Consider the following 19,372-nt stretch of genomic DNA (forward strand, 5'->3'; position numbering starts at 1 on the left):
TACTAAGATACGACTTGATGTTACATGTTTTTGTCATATCAGTTAAAAGTTATTTTTCACTGTCAGAAGTAGAGATTCAGTAAGTTCCCACTTTACACTACACTCTGTGTTATCGGTTAAAACTTCTCGTCAGTGTAACAAGTAATGACCTCGATGTTTTTACAAAGTTCCACATCACACTCTGTCTCATTTCGAATAATGGTTATTGTTTGGTATCAGTGATCTAGTATATTTTATAAAGATTCCACTTTACATTACGCTTAGTGTTGTATCGGTTGAAAGTTATTGTTCAATATAGGATGTAATGATCTAAGGTGCTTTACTAAGTTACAGATTTACACTTCACTTTGTGTAATATCTGTTTAAGGTTATTATTCTCTGTAGCAAACTGTGGTGTCGAATGTTTTACAAACTTTACACTCCACATTGTACCATATCGGTTTAAAATTATGGTTTAGTGTAACATGTAGTGATCTAGAATGTTTTACAAACTTTACACTCCATATTGTACCATATCGGTTTAAAATTATGGTTTAGTGTAACATATAGTGATCTAGAATGTTTTACAAACTTTACACTCCACATTGTACCATATCGGTTTAAAATTATGGTTTAGTGTAACATGTAGTGATCTAGAATGTTTTACAAACTTTACACTCCACATTGTACCATATCGGTTTAAAATTATGGTTTAGTGTAACATGTAGTGATCTAGAATGTTTTACAAACTTTACACCCACATTGTACCATATCGGTTTAAAATTATGGTTTAGTGTAACATGTAGTGATCTAGAATGTTTTACAAACTTTACACTCCACATTGTACCATGTCGGTTTAAAATTATGGTTCAGTGTAACATGTAGTGATCTAGAATGTTTTACAAACTTTACACTCCACATTGTACCATATCGGTTTAAAATTATGGTTCAGTGTAACATGTAGTGATCTAGAATGTTTTACAAACTTTACACTCCACATTGTACCATATCGGTTTAAAATTATGGTTTAGTGTAACATGTAGTGATCTAGAATGTTTTACAAACTTTACACTCCACATTGTACCATATCGGTTTAAAATTATGGTTTAGTGTAACATGTAGTGATCTAGAATGTTTTACAAACTTTACACTCCACATTGTACCATGTCGGTTTAAAATTATGGTTCAGTGTAACATGTAGTGATCTAGAATGTTTTACAAACTTTACACTCCACATTGTACCATATCGGTTTAAAATTATGGTTCAGTGTAACATGTAGTGATCTAGAATGTTTTACAAACTTTACACTCCACATTGTACCATATCGGTTTAAAATTATGGTTTAGTGTAACATGTAGTGATCTAGAATGTTTTACAAACTTTACACTCCACATTGTACCATATCGGTTTAAAATTATGGTTTAGTGTAACATGTAGTGATCTAGAATGTTTTACAAACTTTACACTCCACATTGTACCATATCGGTTTAAAATTATGGTTCAGTGTAACATGTAGTGATCTAGAATGTTTTACAAACTTTACACTCCACATTGTACCATATCGGTTTAAAATTATGGTTCAGTGTAACATGTAGTGATCTAGAATGTTTTACAAACTTTACACTCCACATTGTACCATATCGGTTTAAAATTATGGTTTAGTGTAACATGTAGTGATCTAGAATGTTTTACAAACTTTACACCCACATTGTACCATATCGGTTTAAAATTATGGTTTAGTGTAACATGTAGTGATCTAGAATGTTTTACAAACTTTACACTCCACATTGTACCATGTCGGTTTAAAATTATGGTTAAGTGTAACATGTAGTGATCTAGAATGTTTTACAAACTTTACACTCCACATTGTACCATATCGGTTTAAAATTATGGTTCAGTGTAACATGTAGTGATCTAGAATGTTTTACAAACTTTACACTCCACATTGTACCATATCGGTTTAAAATTATGGTTTAGTGTAACATGTAGTGATCTAGAATGTTTTACAAACTTTACACTCCACATTGTACCATATCGGTTTAAAATTATGGTTTAGTGTAACATGTAGTGATCTAGAATGTTTTACAAACTTTACACTCCACATTGTACCATATCGGTTTAAAATTATGGTTCAGTGTAACATGTAGTGATCTAGAATGTTTTACAAACTTTACACTCCACATTGTACCATATCGGTTTAAAATTATGGTTTAGTGTAACATGTAGTGATCTAGAATGTTTTACAAACTTTACACTCTACATTGTACCATATCGGTTTAAAATTATGGTTCAGTGTAACATGTAGTGATCTAGAATGTTTTACAAACTTTACACCCACATTGTACCATATCGGTTTAAAATTATGGTTTAGTGTAACATGTAGTGATCTAGAATGTTTTACAAACTTTACACTCCACATTGTACCATATCGGTTTAAAATTATGGTTCAGTGTAACATGTAGTGATCTAGAATGTTTTACAAACTTTACACTCCACATTGTACCATATCGGTTTAAAATTATGGTTCAGTGTAACATGTAGTGATCTAGAATGTTTTACAAACTTTACACTCCACATTCTACCATATCGGTTTAAAATTATGGTTTAGTGTAACATGTAGTGATCTAGAATCTTTTACAAAGTTAACATTTTAAATCCCTCTTTGTGCCATACCTGTTTGAATTTTCTGTTCAGTGTAATAAGTGTGGAGAGGGACTTAAAAACGAGTATTTGAGAAGACTTTATAGTCTGAATTTCTAGGTGACCTGTTTCATCTGATTATCTAAGCCTGCTTGCTAACATGTTTCTATTTTTATTGTATAGTAATTATTGACTATAATTACGAAGAAATAGTACATAATATTAGGCTATTAAAAATAAAAATAGCTAATATTCAATCATCAGAACGTCAAGTATTGAGTAACACAAAATCTTTTACTTTGGGCGACGACGTAAAGAAGGACAGAAACCAGTTCTCAGACAATCCTGAATTTTATTAAGTACTATATGGAGAACCCTTCCCCTAGTTGGAAGTAATGTAAATTCACAATTAATGAAAGATTATCTTAGGATGTGAAGAGTTGCTTCCCTTATACGTGGCCCGGCATGACCAAGCGTGTTAAGGCGTGCGACTCGTAATCTGAGGGTCGTGGGTTGGAATCCCTGTCACACCAAACATGTTCGCCCTTTCAGCCGTGGGGGCGTTCAAATGCGACGGTCAATCCCATTATTCTTTGGTAAAAGAGTCGCCCAAGAGTTGGTGATGAGTGGTGATGACTAGCTGCCTTCCCTCTAGTCTTACACCGCTAAATTAGGGACGGCTAGCACAGATAGCCCTCGAGTAGCTTTGTGTGAAATTCAAATAAACAAACAAACCCTTATACGTGATTGTAAAGAAAAAAAATGCAAACAGGCTCGTAAAAATTCCAAACCCCACATTATATGTATCTTCTCATGGATAACAAAACAAAATAAACTTCCACATCAAATGTTTTGAAGATTCACCCAAATGCCATACCAGTTTGGGTAAAGTTCATTCACCTCCTGCGAAGTAGTTGCATGAACATATAATATACGGTATTATTATGTTTATATAGATTCCGAAGTTCTAGAGAATATAAATTTCTAGAGCTAATAAACTGTTCATTTTACAGCATTTAAAAAGGAAGGCGTGGAAAGAGAATGTGGGCAAGTAAAATTAAAAACAGTTAAAACTGCACTCCGCCATACTTACTTATAAATATGCGCCACTTGGTGAAAAAAGTCACTTGCTATAGAACCACATGCCCGAATGTGACAGAAAATTCGAGAACCAGCACATGCGTGTCATTACGTGGGTATCGAACGTCATTAGTTGGCATCTGATATAGCTATAGGTACGCTAACTGCAAAAGGGCTGTTTCGCCTCCCTGTTATAGATCATCCATGGGCCGAGAGTGGATTCGCGCTAGCCTACTGCTTTCCTACCTTATGTGGCACAGGAAATCCTTTACCGCCAAATCAATAATTTCTGAACACGAAACACGAACCTTCTTCACCGCCAGGGTGACATCGCTGTAGGAAAGACGTAGAGAGGGAAGGGAGGTTTATATTAAGACAGTATCCCATCTCATCAAACACTTATTCTGCTTATTGACCCTATATCTCCTTTCTATCATCGCCACCAGGGCTAATAAAAGTTGCTTAAGTTCTAATGTAAACGTAACACTGGTTAGCATATCCCACTTGCGGATAAACGTGCAATGAAAATTACTTATATGTCAAAAATACCTTTATATTGTATTTTTTAAAAAGTTTCCGAAAACAGGTTACCAAATCAATAGAGAGTAGCAGCTATTAAATAAATAAAAATGTTCATAGCACTTCTCAGCTGTTTTAAATTTAAGATCTTCAGCGCTATAAGAGAAAACTTGTCTACCATATTTGGTTTAGTTTTAAGGTCTTCAGTACTACAAGAAATGACCTGTCTACTAAATTTGGTTTAATTTTAAGGTCTTTAGCACTATAAGAAATGACCTGTCTACTATGTTTGGTTTAGTTTTAAGGTCTTCAGTACTATAAGGAATGGCCTGTCTACTATATTTGGTTTAGTTTTAAGGTCTTCAGTACTGTAATAAATGACCTGTCAACTATGTTTGGTTTAGTTTTAAGGTCTTCAGTACTGTAAAAAATAACTTGTATACTATGTTTGTTTAGTTTTAAGGTATTTAGTGCTATTAGAAATGACCTGTCTACTATGTTTGGCTTAATTTTAAGGTATTCAGTGCTATCATAAGTGCCTTTTGTACTGTAACTGGTTTAATTCTAATGTCTTCAGCGCTATCTACAGTGTTTGGTTTAGTTTTATGATATTCAGTACTATAAGAAATGATTTGTTTACTATGTTTTGTTTAGTTTTAAGGTCTTCAGTGCTATAAGAAATGCCTTATGTACTGTAACTAGTTTAGTTCTAGTCTTCAGTGCTATCTACAGTGTTTGGTTTAGTTTTAAAGCCTTTAGTGCTATTAGAGAAGACCTGTCTACTATGTTTGGTTAATGGAAGACCCGGGCAATTTAGACTAGAGCCTGGTGGCAGCCTGGCGTGCGCGGGCGGGCACCAGGGACTGCTTGCATGTTCGATAGCACGAGGGCGCGTGCATGTTTCTGAGTGGCTGACAAGCCAGTTAGTGACGTCGCTACACTAACCGGAGGCGAAGCAGAGTAGGATGGTTATCGTGCAGGAACGACGTGGACCCAGAATACTTCAACCCCCGTTATCCTGCCCGGTTGCTCAAGGAAATGATTCGCAAGACTCACCAGGCGTGCTTAAATCGATCGTTGTGAACATTTTGAACGTGACTACTCCCCTGGCCAACTTCCGCCCGGTCTGCAACAAAGTTCGTATATTAGCGTATGGAAAGACGACACAACACGCGCCACGCGGCTGCCCTAGCAGCAGCAGCTGCGGTCACTGATTATTCCTGTGATAACCGAGGAAGAAGTTATGTGAAGAACGACAAATCGAAAGAAAAAGAGTTACCCCCGAGTGCGAACTTATCCATCCCGTTTTCAGCAAAGACAGAGATAAAAAAGGAAGACATGTACGATAACTACAAGTCATGGGCCATGAAAACGTACGGAGACAGCGCCAAGACAAAGACCGTCACCCGCAAAAAGTACTCGCGTATAATGAAGATCTTAAAAGGAGAAGAGCACAGTAATACAGAGAACTCCAAATTTCGGTTCTGGGTAAAGGCTAAGGGTTTCAGGATCGGTCCTCCTCCGGCCCAACGATCTGAGAGGGGGCGCTCAGACCACCATCTCTATGTCCCCTGTAGTAAATCATCGGTAAGTAAAACCTTAAGATTCTGGACGTATTTTACAAATACTCTAACAAGTACAATCTGTTACTTGTATTAACTAAATTAACTTTTCTTAAAATAAATAATTCTGAAATTGAACATCATTTGAACTTGATCCTTTTAATGATCACCCCCTGCAGACATTGATTATTTAAGCTATCACCATGTATAAGAATAATATACACGTATTGGAATGACTTGAAGAAAATAGCTATATATTTACTAGAAGTATTTTCGCATGTCCTCCGATAGTGTAGTGTTCTTTTGAAGAATAAATAAAACCAAAATTAATGGTAACAAATATTTTTATTTCTTGTTTTTGGAGTTCATATATTATGCTTTGTTATAGCCCACGAAGTGCATAATTCTTCTCGTGATTCATGGAATGCGCACGTTTTACTGATGTCACGACAGTATAAATTACAACTTTAAGCGTTCCTAATGGACGTCATTTCAATATATATTGACTGCCTGACAGACATTCCACTATTGTATAGTGGAACGGATGGTTAAAACAAAGAATATACATCCAAATACATCATTGGCCAATACTGTGCTTTTATGTTTTATCAAAATACCTTGGTAATTACATCTACAAACGCGTTTAACTATAATAGTTCGGTAACTCAAACAACGCCTGAATAATAAAACCTGGATGAAGAAATCAGTGTATATTTTTAACAAAAAAAAAAACTCAATGACTAAATTGGCCTTTTTTAATATGAAAATACCAAAATCACCAAATTTGTATTTTTCAGCTTTATTCGATCACCAACGTTATGAATAGGTGCCGATGTTTTAGTTAAGTTTAGTTTTTAAACACAAACTAGTATTTTTTTGTACCCCATGATCAATTCGGGTAGAAATGTAAAGTGTAAGCTTGTGATCTCACGTATGCATAAATTCGTAGGTGCTCAATTTGTGAGTAACATAGCGAAGGTAGCAAGTTAAAAATATTTGTTTTGAGCATGTTATTATTATTATCTAAGAAGAGTGAAAAGAAATGAGTAGAAAATACTGCTTATATTTACTGTATTCTCAAAAAGTTTGAAAACAAAGTAAGCTTTCTTCGGATGAAAATTTCGCACGTGGTCTTATGCGAGAAAAAGAGACGCCTCGATTGTAGAATGTATAGATAAGGACATCATTACGTCACAATTTGGCAGCAGTTAGCTAGACAGCTTGGCGTGGCTTTCAGAACTCTGGTTTATCGATTTCTCAAACTTTTCTCCTTTCTGCAACACGTGGTATGAGGCTTCTGTGCATAGTCCAGTGTCCTGACGTGACTATCACATGTACAGGGACCTTCAGAACGAATGACGTCAAACAGCAGGTACTAAATAGTCAGGGTACAAGGCACTTGCTACATGGCGAGCATTTATTCTACACCGCTGGGTCAGTCTTTCCTGACTCTTTCTAAAATCTCAAGAACCTAGGATGAGAAACAACTTCCAGCTAACTAGAATATATAACTCCGAACTTTATCACCTATTTAGTTAGTTGCGTTTTAGTAAAAATATTTCCAAGCTACCTACATATTTAGGGTATATAACCCCCAAGTTTGTCATTTATGTGGTTAGTTGCGTTTTAACACAGGTAGTTGAAGGTCCATACTGCTTATATGTATTTAGGTTGGATTAGTCCAAAATATTAACTAATTACCTTTCTAATCATAAACTTTTTCATACAATACGTTGATATGGTAAAGTATTTATTTACCTAAGTTAGCTAACTTAGTTTTAATATTTTTAGGCTTAAATCAACTTACAAAGAGTATATCAATGTATAATGCATGGTACGTTGAAGAGAACCTGGTAGCTACGGCAATATAGTCGACAAGGTTTTGTAATCTGTTTTGTTCGTAGAAGTATGTCAATATGATCATTTAATCATACTTATTGCCACATATATCTGAACTAAAGGTAGCTTATGATTTAATTCACGAAACACTTCTACATTAAAAAGTCGACTAAAACACAAAACATTAGAAATCTCTTTCACACCTTTACTGTTGGCGATGTTTTCGGTCTTAATCCCGTTAATATCAGAGGAGATGTAACCATGCTATGATCATGATGTTAGTGTAGTCTTAAGCCTGTATACTAAATTAATGATGCAAAACACTTTTAGTACGAAAATTACTATAAATGTTATGACTGATAAGATAAAATGGTTAAAATGATATTAACTAAACAGCAAAATAAAGTTATTTATGATACAAATGAGTGAGTGTCAGTGAGAAAGAACAATTACTTTTTGACTAAACCAAATCTTTCCCTATGGAAAATGACCATTGCTAAAACAAAACAATAGTTTTCACTTCACTAAACTAAATCTTTCTCTGCACCGCTATGTAGAATATTCTATCCTATTGCCATGTGAGAATATTGGTTGTGGTATACAAAACGATTTCGAGACTAATTTATTTTCGGAAAATGGTATCGAACATATTGATTTAAAAAAAGAAAACACTCACTGGATTCTGATAAACACTGCCTTTCTACTGTATAAGAATGTATGGTAGGTATACTAACTGGATAAAATGATCTGTAATGGTTAAAAAATGAGTAACACACACCCTAGCATAAGCCCAAGTATCTACTAGGCTTTTCAAAAGAGAAATTCCAACTTAAAGGTGAATTTTCAACATATTTAATAATTACCTTGGAAACTGTACTTTGGTTAGGTATAACTTCTTTGTTATTGCCATATTTTTAAACACTTTAGTTTTTGAGTAAAAAATGAAACAAAATATGCGGGTCCTTGAATTCAAGTTCCTCTCGGTCGTTCGGCTGTTTTCGTGACGTTTAACAACTATGACGTAATAGTTGCCAAACACGCTTCGTTGCGCGCCTACCATTTTGTTCCTTTCAGTGCTGGTATTTTATGTAAATCTATCGGTGCTTTTTTCGGATTACATACTTTCTGGGACTATTTTTGTTTTGATATTGCTACTTTATGTTTGTTTTATGATAACATGGTTTACGGCGTTGCTTATGTTTGTAAAAACGGTTCGGCATCGGGCAAAAGCTTCTTTTCGTTTCCGTGCAAGGAGAAGGAACCAGCAAGGTGGCGACAGTGGGTGCGGATGGTCAATAGGAAGAACTGGACTCCTTCACACCATGCAAAGCTTTGTCAAGATCACTTTGAACGATCATGTTTTGTGTCGGATTCCACTGTTTTGGATTCCGTGGGTTTCAAGCCAGGCAGGTTGAGACTGAAAAATCCATCGGCAGTAGACAGGATCGTCTCCACCATCTTTCCTCGTGTAAATCACGAAAAGAACAAACTTAAAGGTATGTGTGCAGTATAAAGCGATAAACAATAACTAGTATAATATAATAATTTAAAACGTACGAGTTTTTGAAGAATGTAACTACACATACACATTTCACATTCATGAGTGTGTTTTGCATTTGTGGCACCTGAAAGTCAGTGAAACCTTGATTTCCCAGTCTAGACAGTGGACAAATCTATCCCAAATAGAGTATATTCAAAGTTTAAAAGGTGGTAGATTATTCTCTAGATGTTTTTGTATCATATTTACATGTGGAAAAGTTTGAAGAATACCATTTTTCAAATTTAACATTTCAAGATAAATTGAAATAAGATTATGTCTTGAACATGTTGAAGTAATCAAGTACATATTATGTATTTAAAAAAAAAACATTGTAGACTTGTAAACAATCAAATATAAACTCCATAACATATTTCCATAACTCATCGTAATAAAATTAATCTTAACAGAGTACTTTGACATTGTCATATTAAGTGTAAATCTCATAAACCTCATAAAGCATGTTGTTTTAAAATACAATCTTATTTCTTCAGTGTCACTCATAGTTCCGCTACTATCGCTCGTGGAGCTGTCCTCATCACTAGAACTTGTCAGATCTGTGTCAAAAATAACTGTTCTATGTTCGTTCAGAGTAGGTTCGAATTGATATGGCACTACTCGGTACTGTTCAGAACACAGTCAAAACAGACTCTGCCTCTGTTTCTCCGTATGTACTGGCCATGTTTATTTACATTCAACGCGCTGGCGTTGGCAGTTTGTTTGGCAACTATTACGTCACAGTACTTTTCCTAGCGGCAAACGTAAAATCTAAAACGTTTGGATTGCCGCTCGGAAAGGGGTCTTTCTGCACCAAGTTCTGTTTCATTTATTAGCACACATGTTTTATAAAAAATGCGAACCTGTAAAATTAATCAGTATGAGTAGTTCTTTTAACTGCAAAGTTTTCTTTTTCTGTAAAATTCACCTTCAACAACATAGAAGTTTGTTTAAATTAAGCTCGATTTAACATATAATTTATTACGAACGTTGACTTTAGAATATTTTAGTCAGTTTTTAAGATGTTCTGTTTAGCAAATCATATGTTATGAACGTTTACTTTAGAATATTTTAGTCAGTTTGTAAGATGTTCTGTTTAGCAAATCATATGTTATGAACGTTGACTTTAGAAATTTGTTATTTGGTCATCATTCAGCTCAACTTTCTCCCAAATTCCACCTCTCCCTCTGAAACTGTAGCCTTAAGAATAAATACGAACTGGCCAAAGCTCGTCTCTAGCCGACAAAAGCTTAGTTATCTCAATGAAGAAAGGACATGGCCACCAAATGCATATATAATATTAGTTCTGTGTGGATTTACGTATTTGAAAGAAACCTATATATATAAAAGTTATCTCTCTGTAGATTTACGTATTTTGACGAAACATATAGAAAACGTTAGCTCTCTGTGGACTTAAGTATTTTAACAAAAAAATTAAAAGTTAGCTCTGTGTGGACTTACGTATCTTAACGAAACATATATATAAAAAGTTAGCTTGTGTGAATTAACGTATTTTAACGAAACATAAAAAGTTAGCTTTGCGTAGAGTTACGGGGCTTTTTTTCGTAAATTAACAAATACTTAAATATTACTAGTTTTAAGAGCACAGAAATAACCCTTTTAAAGTAAAATCAGTTTGTACGTGATTATTTTTCTCTGATTGTAGTAAAAACTGCATCTGATGTTGTTTTTTCTTAGCACTGACAATGGACTCTTTAAAAATGACTTGACTTGGACTTATGATTACAGACTTGACTTGCAAGCTGTGAGTTTGAATCCCGTCATCCAACATGCTCACCTTTTCAATCATGGAAGGTGTTGTAATATGACTGTGAATCCCAGCAGTTTTACATAACATGTGGCCCAAGAGTTGGAGTTGGATGATGTTGACTGGTCTTAACTTTGAATTTTGGGATGGCTGATACAGATAACTCTAGAAAAGCTTTGTACTAAATTCAACAAATAGTTATTTTTTAAATTACATGTCGGCATATTATGGCTATATATTAAACTTAAGTTCGTTGAATAATAGGATAGGCTTACTCTTTTCCTCGGCATTTTAAAACTTCGGTACATGTATTATAGAAAGGCACTGTCAAACTGAGTTCTAATAGCATCCCCTAAAGCTTAAGCTATATCGTGTGTGATACGCTCTGGTGTGTACCTGGTTGCTATGACGACAAGGCTACTGGCATTAGGGAATTAGGTTCCCCTGAAGGAGAAGTTCGTGTTGAGCGCCACATCAGAGGAAACATATTGCTTGGGGTCGGCCCTTTATGTTCTCGGTGAAAATATAGACCTTGTTGAAATGTTTCGTAATCACCATCCAAACATGAGTTGTGATAAAAGTTAACATCTAAAAACATAAATAACACAAATAAGTCGTGAAATTCTGTTGATTGACACAAACAAAGTGCAGAAATCAGTCATGAAATTATATTGATTCAAACAAAGTAAAGTACACATATAGATCTTGAAAGTTAATATTTTCCTAAATTTAAAACGTATTTCTTATCATGTTTATCTCCATCTCACACTACAGTTAGCCCGACATGGCTAGATGGGTTAAGGCGTTCGATTCGTAATCTGAGGATCGCGGGTTCGAATTCCCGTCATACCAAACATGCTCGCCCTTTCAGCTGTGGAGGCGTTATAATGTGACGGTCAATCCCACTATTCGTTAGTAAAAGAGTTGGGTGGTGGGTGGTGATGACTAGCTGCCTTCCCTCTAGTCTTACACTGCCAAATTACGGACGGCTAGCGCAGATAGCCCTCGAGTAGCTTTGCGCGAAATTCAAAAAACAAACACACTACACCTATTACTCGACTGTCAGGGTTTCTTCCTTTTCTTATTTACTTATTGGTCTGATTTTTCTTGCTTCCTCCACTTTTTTATATCCAACTTAATTGCTTTTGTCTATATTTGTCCCATGGTACTCTCCACCTAGGTCAGTGCGCTCTCTATCCTCGTACTTTATATAAGCATCTCATTCAGACAATGAGATCACTTCTTCAAGACTAGACATTAGTGATAAAGAAGGATGAGAATGTATTAGCAGAGGTAAGTAGTATTGGAAATACATTTTTTATTTAGAAAGATGTTAACTTCCAATTCATATATGTCTCTGTTCCAACTTATACCTAGAATCCCCCTTTTGGAGGGTGGAGGGGAGGGACGGTGATGGCATTATCCATACGGAAAGCATCTGCATAGATCATGGGTGTACCAAAATAAGATTGACACCCTAGTGGAGGTGACTTCACTGTATCCAGAACAGTATGTTCATCACCAAGAACTCAGTTCCTGTGTTAAATATGGAACTGAATACGAAGAATCATAATTGTAGGCCAGCCCCAACTGGAAAGTTGATATTCTAATATTCGGGATTGGGATTAATGGGTCTTGGTCCCTATATCCCAACTTGGTGACTATAGAAATTGAGTCGCAATGTAATATTGATATATACTTATGGATGTATCTCATACCACTGGGATCACAACGAGAAAGTGGACAAATCTTCTGTTCCTCCTGAAAAAGCACGAAAAGGAACACCCCATGCTCGAAATTATCATGTATGCTGTCATCAGTAAGATGAAACAGAACTAATCTGGTCTGGAATTATGAACATCTAATCTCACTCCCCCAACTGTGTGGGCAAGGTACATTCCACTTGCTTCCAGAATTATAGGGAGGACGTGAAGAACTGTGCTTACACAAAAACCCAGGATAGAATCATTCTGCATTTGAAATCATGAGGAGCTAGTGGATCCTCTTCCATGAACAATGTTCTGAATCTGTATAGATCAAACAGAAGAGTCATGAACACCCTAACCTAATAGCAGAGCATCAAATCTGAACTGGTATTACAAGTAAGCTTCCATGTACGCTGGTACCACTCCTACCAATATCTGGAGGAAAAAAGAATTAACTTTGCCCTTTTATTCAAGAGCGGAGAAATTCTCTCTCATACTCTGGAGGAAATGCCCAAGTGACTAGAACCTGGGTATGTTAAGGATCCCTAGGTTCATTAGTAGAATCTGCAGGCGTATTGTACGTTGGAGAGTCCTGAGAAACAGTGCTCTGGAAAAATGCAATAAGTAAAATAAGTTCACTAAAATTTTAAAAGCAAACCAACCCCATTTTATTCAATCCGATTGTCGCTAGAGACAAGCAGGATTTTCTTATGCTTTAATCTGTGATGACGAGAAAACCCACTTGTAGAGAAAAATACATATGTAAAAACGGCTGGTATGGATTGAGAATTTGTTTTTTATGTAGAGGAGCGAACAATGTTTCGACCTTCTTCAGTAATTGTCAGGTTCTCAAAGAAAGAAAGATAACTGACCGATAGCTGACAACGTGTTTGAAGGGAGGTTGTGTAATTGAGTGTAGGAATGTAGAGGGCGTGCTTAGATGTTTGATTATATTTATTAATATAGGTATAAAGGTGTTACTTTGCATTGGTTTATTTTTGCTTGAGTTGTTGTATAAGTAAGGCTTCTATAATTTTGCGTTTGTTTCATTATTTAGTATTTGGTTGTTTTCTATGGTTATGTTGTGTTTATTTGATTTGCAGTGTTCGAAAACGTGTGAAGGTGACTTTTTGTGTTCTTTGAATCTGGTTTCCATTTTTCTACTTGTTTCTTCAATATAGAAATCGTGGTAGTTATCACATTGTAATTTATAAGTAATGTTGGTGTGGTGTTTGTCAGTGTAGTTTTTACATAGTATAGACCTTAGTTTTGTGCTTGGTTTTTGAATAAATTTGGTACTAACTGGAATGTCATATCCGAGGGTCGCGGGTTCAAATCCCCGTCACGCCAAACATGCTCGCCCTTTCAACCGTCAGAGCGTTATATGTGTCGGTCAATCCCACTATTCGCTGGTAAAAGAGTAGCCCAAGAGTTGGTGGTGGGTGATGATGACTAGCTGCCTTCCCTCTTACACTGCAAAATTAGGGATGGCTAGCGCATATAGTACTCGTGTAGCTTTGCGCGAAATTCAAACCAAACCCTCTAGTCAAATATAAATTCGCTCCAGAATATCAAGGATCACCCTTAATTGAGATACCAGAGACCCCTTCCAACAACGAATAACATCACAGACGTTCTCAAACGAGAGGGATTTCCCACACCCAAGGATTTAATTTTTTTATTATAAATTACTGCTACGAAAATCAAATAAATAACACTGATGACGTTTAAAGCATCACTGAAGGATAGTAATACTGAGAATCCTGCTAGTGCGTGTGTATGTTTTCTTATAGCAAAGCCACATCGGGCTATCTGCTGAACCCACAGAGGGGAATCGAACCGCTGATTTTAGGGTTGTATATCCGTAGACATACCGCTGCACTAGCGGGTGGCCCCAATAGCGATCGAGAAAAATTAATGAAATTATCTAAATTAGGTGCTTATATACAGTACTAGGTGACGTAGGTGGAGAATGTCGTAAGATAAATATCGCTAAGCGAGCAATAATCAGACCAATGCTTAGATCAGTTTGTTTGTTTCTTTTGAAATTAAGCATAAAGCTACACAATGGACTATCTGTGCTCTGCACACCACGGGTATCGAAAGCCGATTTTTAGTAGTATCAGTCCGCAGACATTCTGCTGTGCCACTGGGGGGCATTTAAATGGGCAAAGAAAGATATCCTGGCATTCGAGCAATAGGTATAGGTGCCAGTGGAGGTATATATGTAATAGAATTATGTTCATTCAGACAAATAAAATAAGGTTTATTCAGTCAAATAGATTCAAGTCCCGAATTCAGTCTTGAAATTATGTTGTTTCAGACAAATAATGTAAAGTATACAAATCAGTCGTGAAATTATTTTGATTCAAATAAATAAAGTACAGAAATCAGTCTTGAAATTATGGTCCCCCGCTAGTACAGCGGTATGTCTCCGGATTTACAACGCTAAAATCAGGGGTTCGATTCCCCTCGGTGGGCTGAGCAGATAGCCATATGTGGCTTTGCTATAAGAAAAAACTCACAAACACACTTGAAATTATGTTCATTCAGATTAATAGAATAAAGTACCAAATTCAGTTACTGAATTATGTATTTCAGACGAATTTAATAAAGTACACAAACCAGACTGACATCTAAATGGATATCTGTAGGTCATACTTTGTTAATAATCTAATATTTTACTGGATATATGTAGACTGCATGTTAATCTGACATCTTACCAACTAACTGTAGAGTGAACATTGTTGAAATTTGATATTTGATAAATGTCAACTATACCTAGGTCCATTTTAACTTCCAGCAGGTTTCCGTAAAAGGAATAAAAACACAGGTTATTGTAAACTATCAGTATGTCTCTATAACTTGTAGATTCTGATAAACTGTTAGTAGCTCTCTATAACCTACCTGTGAATCCTTGTAACTCCCTGTAAACTATCAGCAGATCTCTGTAAACTACTAGTAGGCCTGTGTAAGCTTCTTGAAGCCTCTGTAAAATACTTGTACATTTCTGTAAACTACTTTTAAGACTATTTATTTAAATACTCGTAGGTCTATGAGAGCTATCGTATATCTCTGTAAACGTACTATCAGTAGGCCTCTTAAACTATTAGTAAATACCCATAAATAATTTTAAGTAACTGTAAACAGCTTGTCGGTCTGTAAACTATCAATAAATGTCTGTAAACCACTTGTGAGTCCATAAACCAGCAGTAGGTCTCTGAAACATACTTTTAGCTCTATAAACTACCAGTAGATCACTGAACCATACTTGTGGGTCTATAAACTATCAATAGGTCTCTGAAACATACTTGTAGGTCTATAAACTACCACTAGGTCACTGCAACCATACATGTAGGTCTATAAACTATCAATAGGTCTCTGAAATATACTTGTATAAATTATCACTAGGTCACTGCAAACTACTTGTAAGTCTATAAACTATCAATAAATGTCTGTAAACTAATTGTAGGTCTATAAACTATCACTAGATCCCTGTTAGCTACTTGTAACTCGATAAATTATCAGTATGTCTTTATAAATTACTTGTATATCCTTGTAAGCTGTCTGTAGGTGTATAAACTGTCAATACGTCTTTATAAACTGATTGAAACTACCTGTAAGCTACTTGTAAATCTCCGTAAACTGTTTGTAGATACCTGTATGTTAGTCCTTTAGAGTTTGAATTGTCTAATTTTTATCCCAGCACTAACTGGGTGAATAACACAGGCTGCGTAACAAGTAAAGATAGCAATTGTATGGATTTCGTGTTCTAATTTTCTCACACATTTTTTTATCGATCAATTTTCAAGAATGTGAAAAGTTTCAGCTCTGCCATTCAATCTCTTATTCAGACAGTGTTTACTTTAAATGAGAACTCAATAACTTGGTTAATGTTTTCAGTGGAAAAGCATTTCGTTTAAGATAACGGGTCCTCGTTTGCAACTTTAAAACGAACGAAGAAAAGTTTTTGCTCAACCAAATGTAAAGATGGAGAAATATAACGACCAATATGAACTGACTTAAAAATGGATGCATGAATATAAAGACTGGTTGTATATACATAATATGAACTTACAGATAGATATATGAAATGAACGAATGATTGTTGATACTTCATAAGGACAGAGAGATAGGTAGACAGATGTAGAACAAGATAGTCTATATAAGCAACACAGTGACAGATGTTAGAACAACTTAGTATTTGTACACAATAACGACTGACAAAACATTGAGAAACGGAACGAATAACTGTATAAATAATGATAGACAGAAAGACAGAGACAAAAGAGACTTAACGACTAAGTTTATATGAATGGTATGGTCAGACAGATGTATAAGTTAAATGGCAGAGTTTTCATGTTACCTCAACGTGAGGAATCCAGGGTTGACAACTGGGTCACCTCAGAAGCGCCATTTTAAGCCACCGATCCTATGGCCCGTGTTATCCAAGCAATCGATTTCTCTCACGGCCGCGCTAGTGCAACCAACGAATACACGCCACTTTCGTTCGTATTTGATATTTTCTCATATCTTCTTTCTGCTTCTACTGGTTTCAAACAACTTTATTTTGTATAAAAATATTTATATTAATTCTGGAAAATAAATACCTGAGATAACTTGTTCAATTGTAGTTTAGCACAGTTAAGTTAAGCTACACAGTGGGCTATCTATGATCTACCCACCACGGATAACGAAACCTATGTGAGCTATGTACGTTCACAGACATAACGCAGTGCCACTGTAAGGCTTCTCAGGTAATATACATACAAAATCTCCTGGAAGAGTTTTCAAAATCAAAAAATTAAACCTGTTTCAGAATAATTCTATGACGATATTCACTTATTAATTGTTTCTTTGTTTCTTGAGCTTCGCGTAAAGTTACACGAGGGCTATCTGCACTTGCCGCGCCTGATTTTCAGTGACAGACCAAAGGAAAGACAGATAGTCAACACTATCCACTACCAACTCTTAAACTAATTTTTTACTAAAGAGAAATATGATTAATCATCACATTATAACGCTCCTATAACTAAAAAGGCAAGTATATGTGGTGATGGGATCGAACCTGCAACCCAGAGATTGCGAGTCGAACGCTCTAACCACCAGGCATCTCCAGACCTGAATTATGACATAATTAAGTGAATTATGAAGACTGGTTAGAATTATGAAGACTGGTTGGTGTCTTCCAAAACACACAAAAAAACTAGTTAGTGGAGTTACACAAAACCACACAGTTTCTGGTTATGGGAGTCTTCAAAACTGACAAAAGTGCTGGTCGGTGGTATCTGCCACACTCTACAAAAAGACAGGTTAGTGGAGTAACACGAAACACTATTTGTTAAGAAATATCTTCCAAAACCCACGAAAAGGATGGTTTGTAGTGTCATATAAAACCATAAACAGACTGGTTTACGGTGTTATACAAAATCCACAAAAGACTGATTAGTGATTTTATCTAACAGCCACAAAGACTGGTTGGCGGTGTCTTAAAAACCCACAGAAAGACTGGTTAATGCTGTATCTTGTCTGTCACATTATTACTTTCAAGTAACACTTGTGTGGTTAGATAGAACTGATGGCTTGAACATTTTGGATGCCCGGCATGGCCAGGTGGTTAAGGCACTCGAGTGTCGCGGGTTCGAATCCCTCTCACACTAAACATGCTCGCCCTTTCAGCCGCGAGAGCGTTAAAATGTTAAGGTCAATCCTACTATTCGTTGGTAAAAGAGTAGCCCAAGCGTTGGAGGTGGGTGGTGATAACTAGCTGTTTTCTCTCTAGTCTTACACTGCTAAATTAGGGATGGCTAGCGCAGATAGCCCTCGTGTAGCTTTGCGCGAAATTGATAAAACAAACAGACATTTTTGAGTCACATCTTTTAACATAACCAGTATCTGAAATTCAGTGTGTGTTCTATAAAGGATTTCAAATCTCCTGAATATTTAACATGAGCAACTTGAACTAAAACTGATAGTTCTCCATCTTACTAAATCAGCATACTGCATACTTACCATACACATATGGATAATTCAGGTCAATAACTCCCACCAACCTTCTTATAATAACATACTTATCGTATGGTGTTTTGGATTGTCTTTTACACAATAGAGTGAACTACTATCTACATATAGTTTGAAGAAACATTCATAAATAAAAGTTACTACGGTATTAAAGGACAAACAAAGTATCTGTATTATAAACCATGATAGTGGTTCATAATAGCCATCGCAAGGAACCAAAATAGACCGCCAGGGTGGAAAGCACCTTAAGCAGTATAGATTCAGTTGAAGCGACATGTTAGACTTATAAGTAAAAGAAAATCGGCTCATATGACCTAATTGTATTTTTTTCTAATTATTGTTTTCTTGCCAGCCTACAACAAAAACGGCTTGCTATATTCCAACCAGTCCTTTTGTAGAATACTAAATAAGGGACTTTAAAGGTCGTAGGGGTAACTAAAGTCGATTTTTTTCTTTTGTATTTTACATAAGTTAAAAACGTCATAATACTAGTGTAAACGATGTTATCATTACCTCATGAGTGTTATGTTTCTTACAAACATCTGATGTTCTCTTTAAAAGTTTAACTACAAAATGAAACAGAAATTACCAGCGAATAATAGATGAGCACTAGATGACTATAACATGTAGATACTCAATGGTTTGTACACTATACAACCAGTGTCTTTAGGTAGTCAACCCCTATATTATACATGAAGTGAATGAGTAAAATAAAATCCATAG

At 35.7% G+C, this 19,372-nt stretch overlaps 1 protein-coding gene across 2 annotated transcripts in view; it reads left to right on the forward strand.

The window, feature by feature from the left end:
* The first annotated feature begins 5,106 nt into the window (after positions 1-5,106).
* LOC143235240 (nucleolar protein 4-like) overlaps positions 5,107-19,372 on the forward strand; it is a 49,862-nt gene continuing 35,596 nt past the window's right edge. Inside the window, exon 1 of one of the 2 annotated variants that reach the window (XM_076473205.1) lies at positions 5,107-5,806. In XM_076473205.1, coding sequence (XP_076329320.1) covers positions 5,372-5,806 — 435 coding nt within the window. In that variant the 5' untranslated portion in view covers positions 5,107-5,371. The remainder of the gene's footprint in view (positions 5,807-19,372) is intronic. The other variant, XM_076473206.1, reaches the window with a different exon arrangement.

This window comes from Tachypleus tridentatus, chromosome 12 (assembly GCF_004210375.1).
Source record: "Tachypleus tridentatus isolate NWPU-2018 chromosome 12, ASM421037v1, whole genome shotgun sequence".
Taxonomy (NCBI): Eukaryota; Metazoa; Arthropoda; class Merostomata; order Xiphosura; family Limulidae; genus Tachypleus; species Tachypleus tridentatus.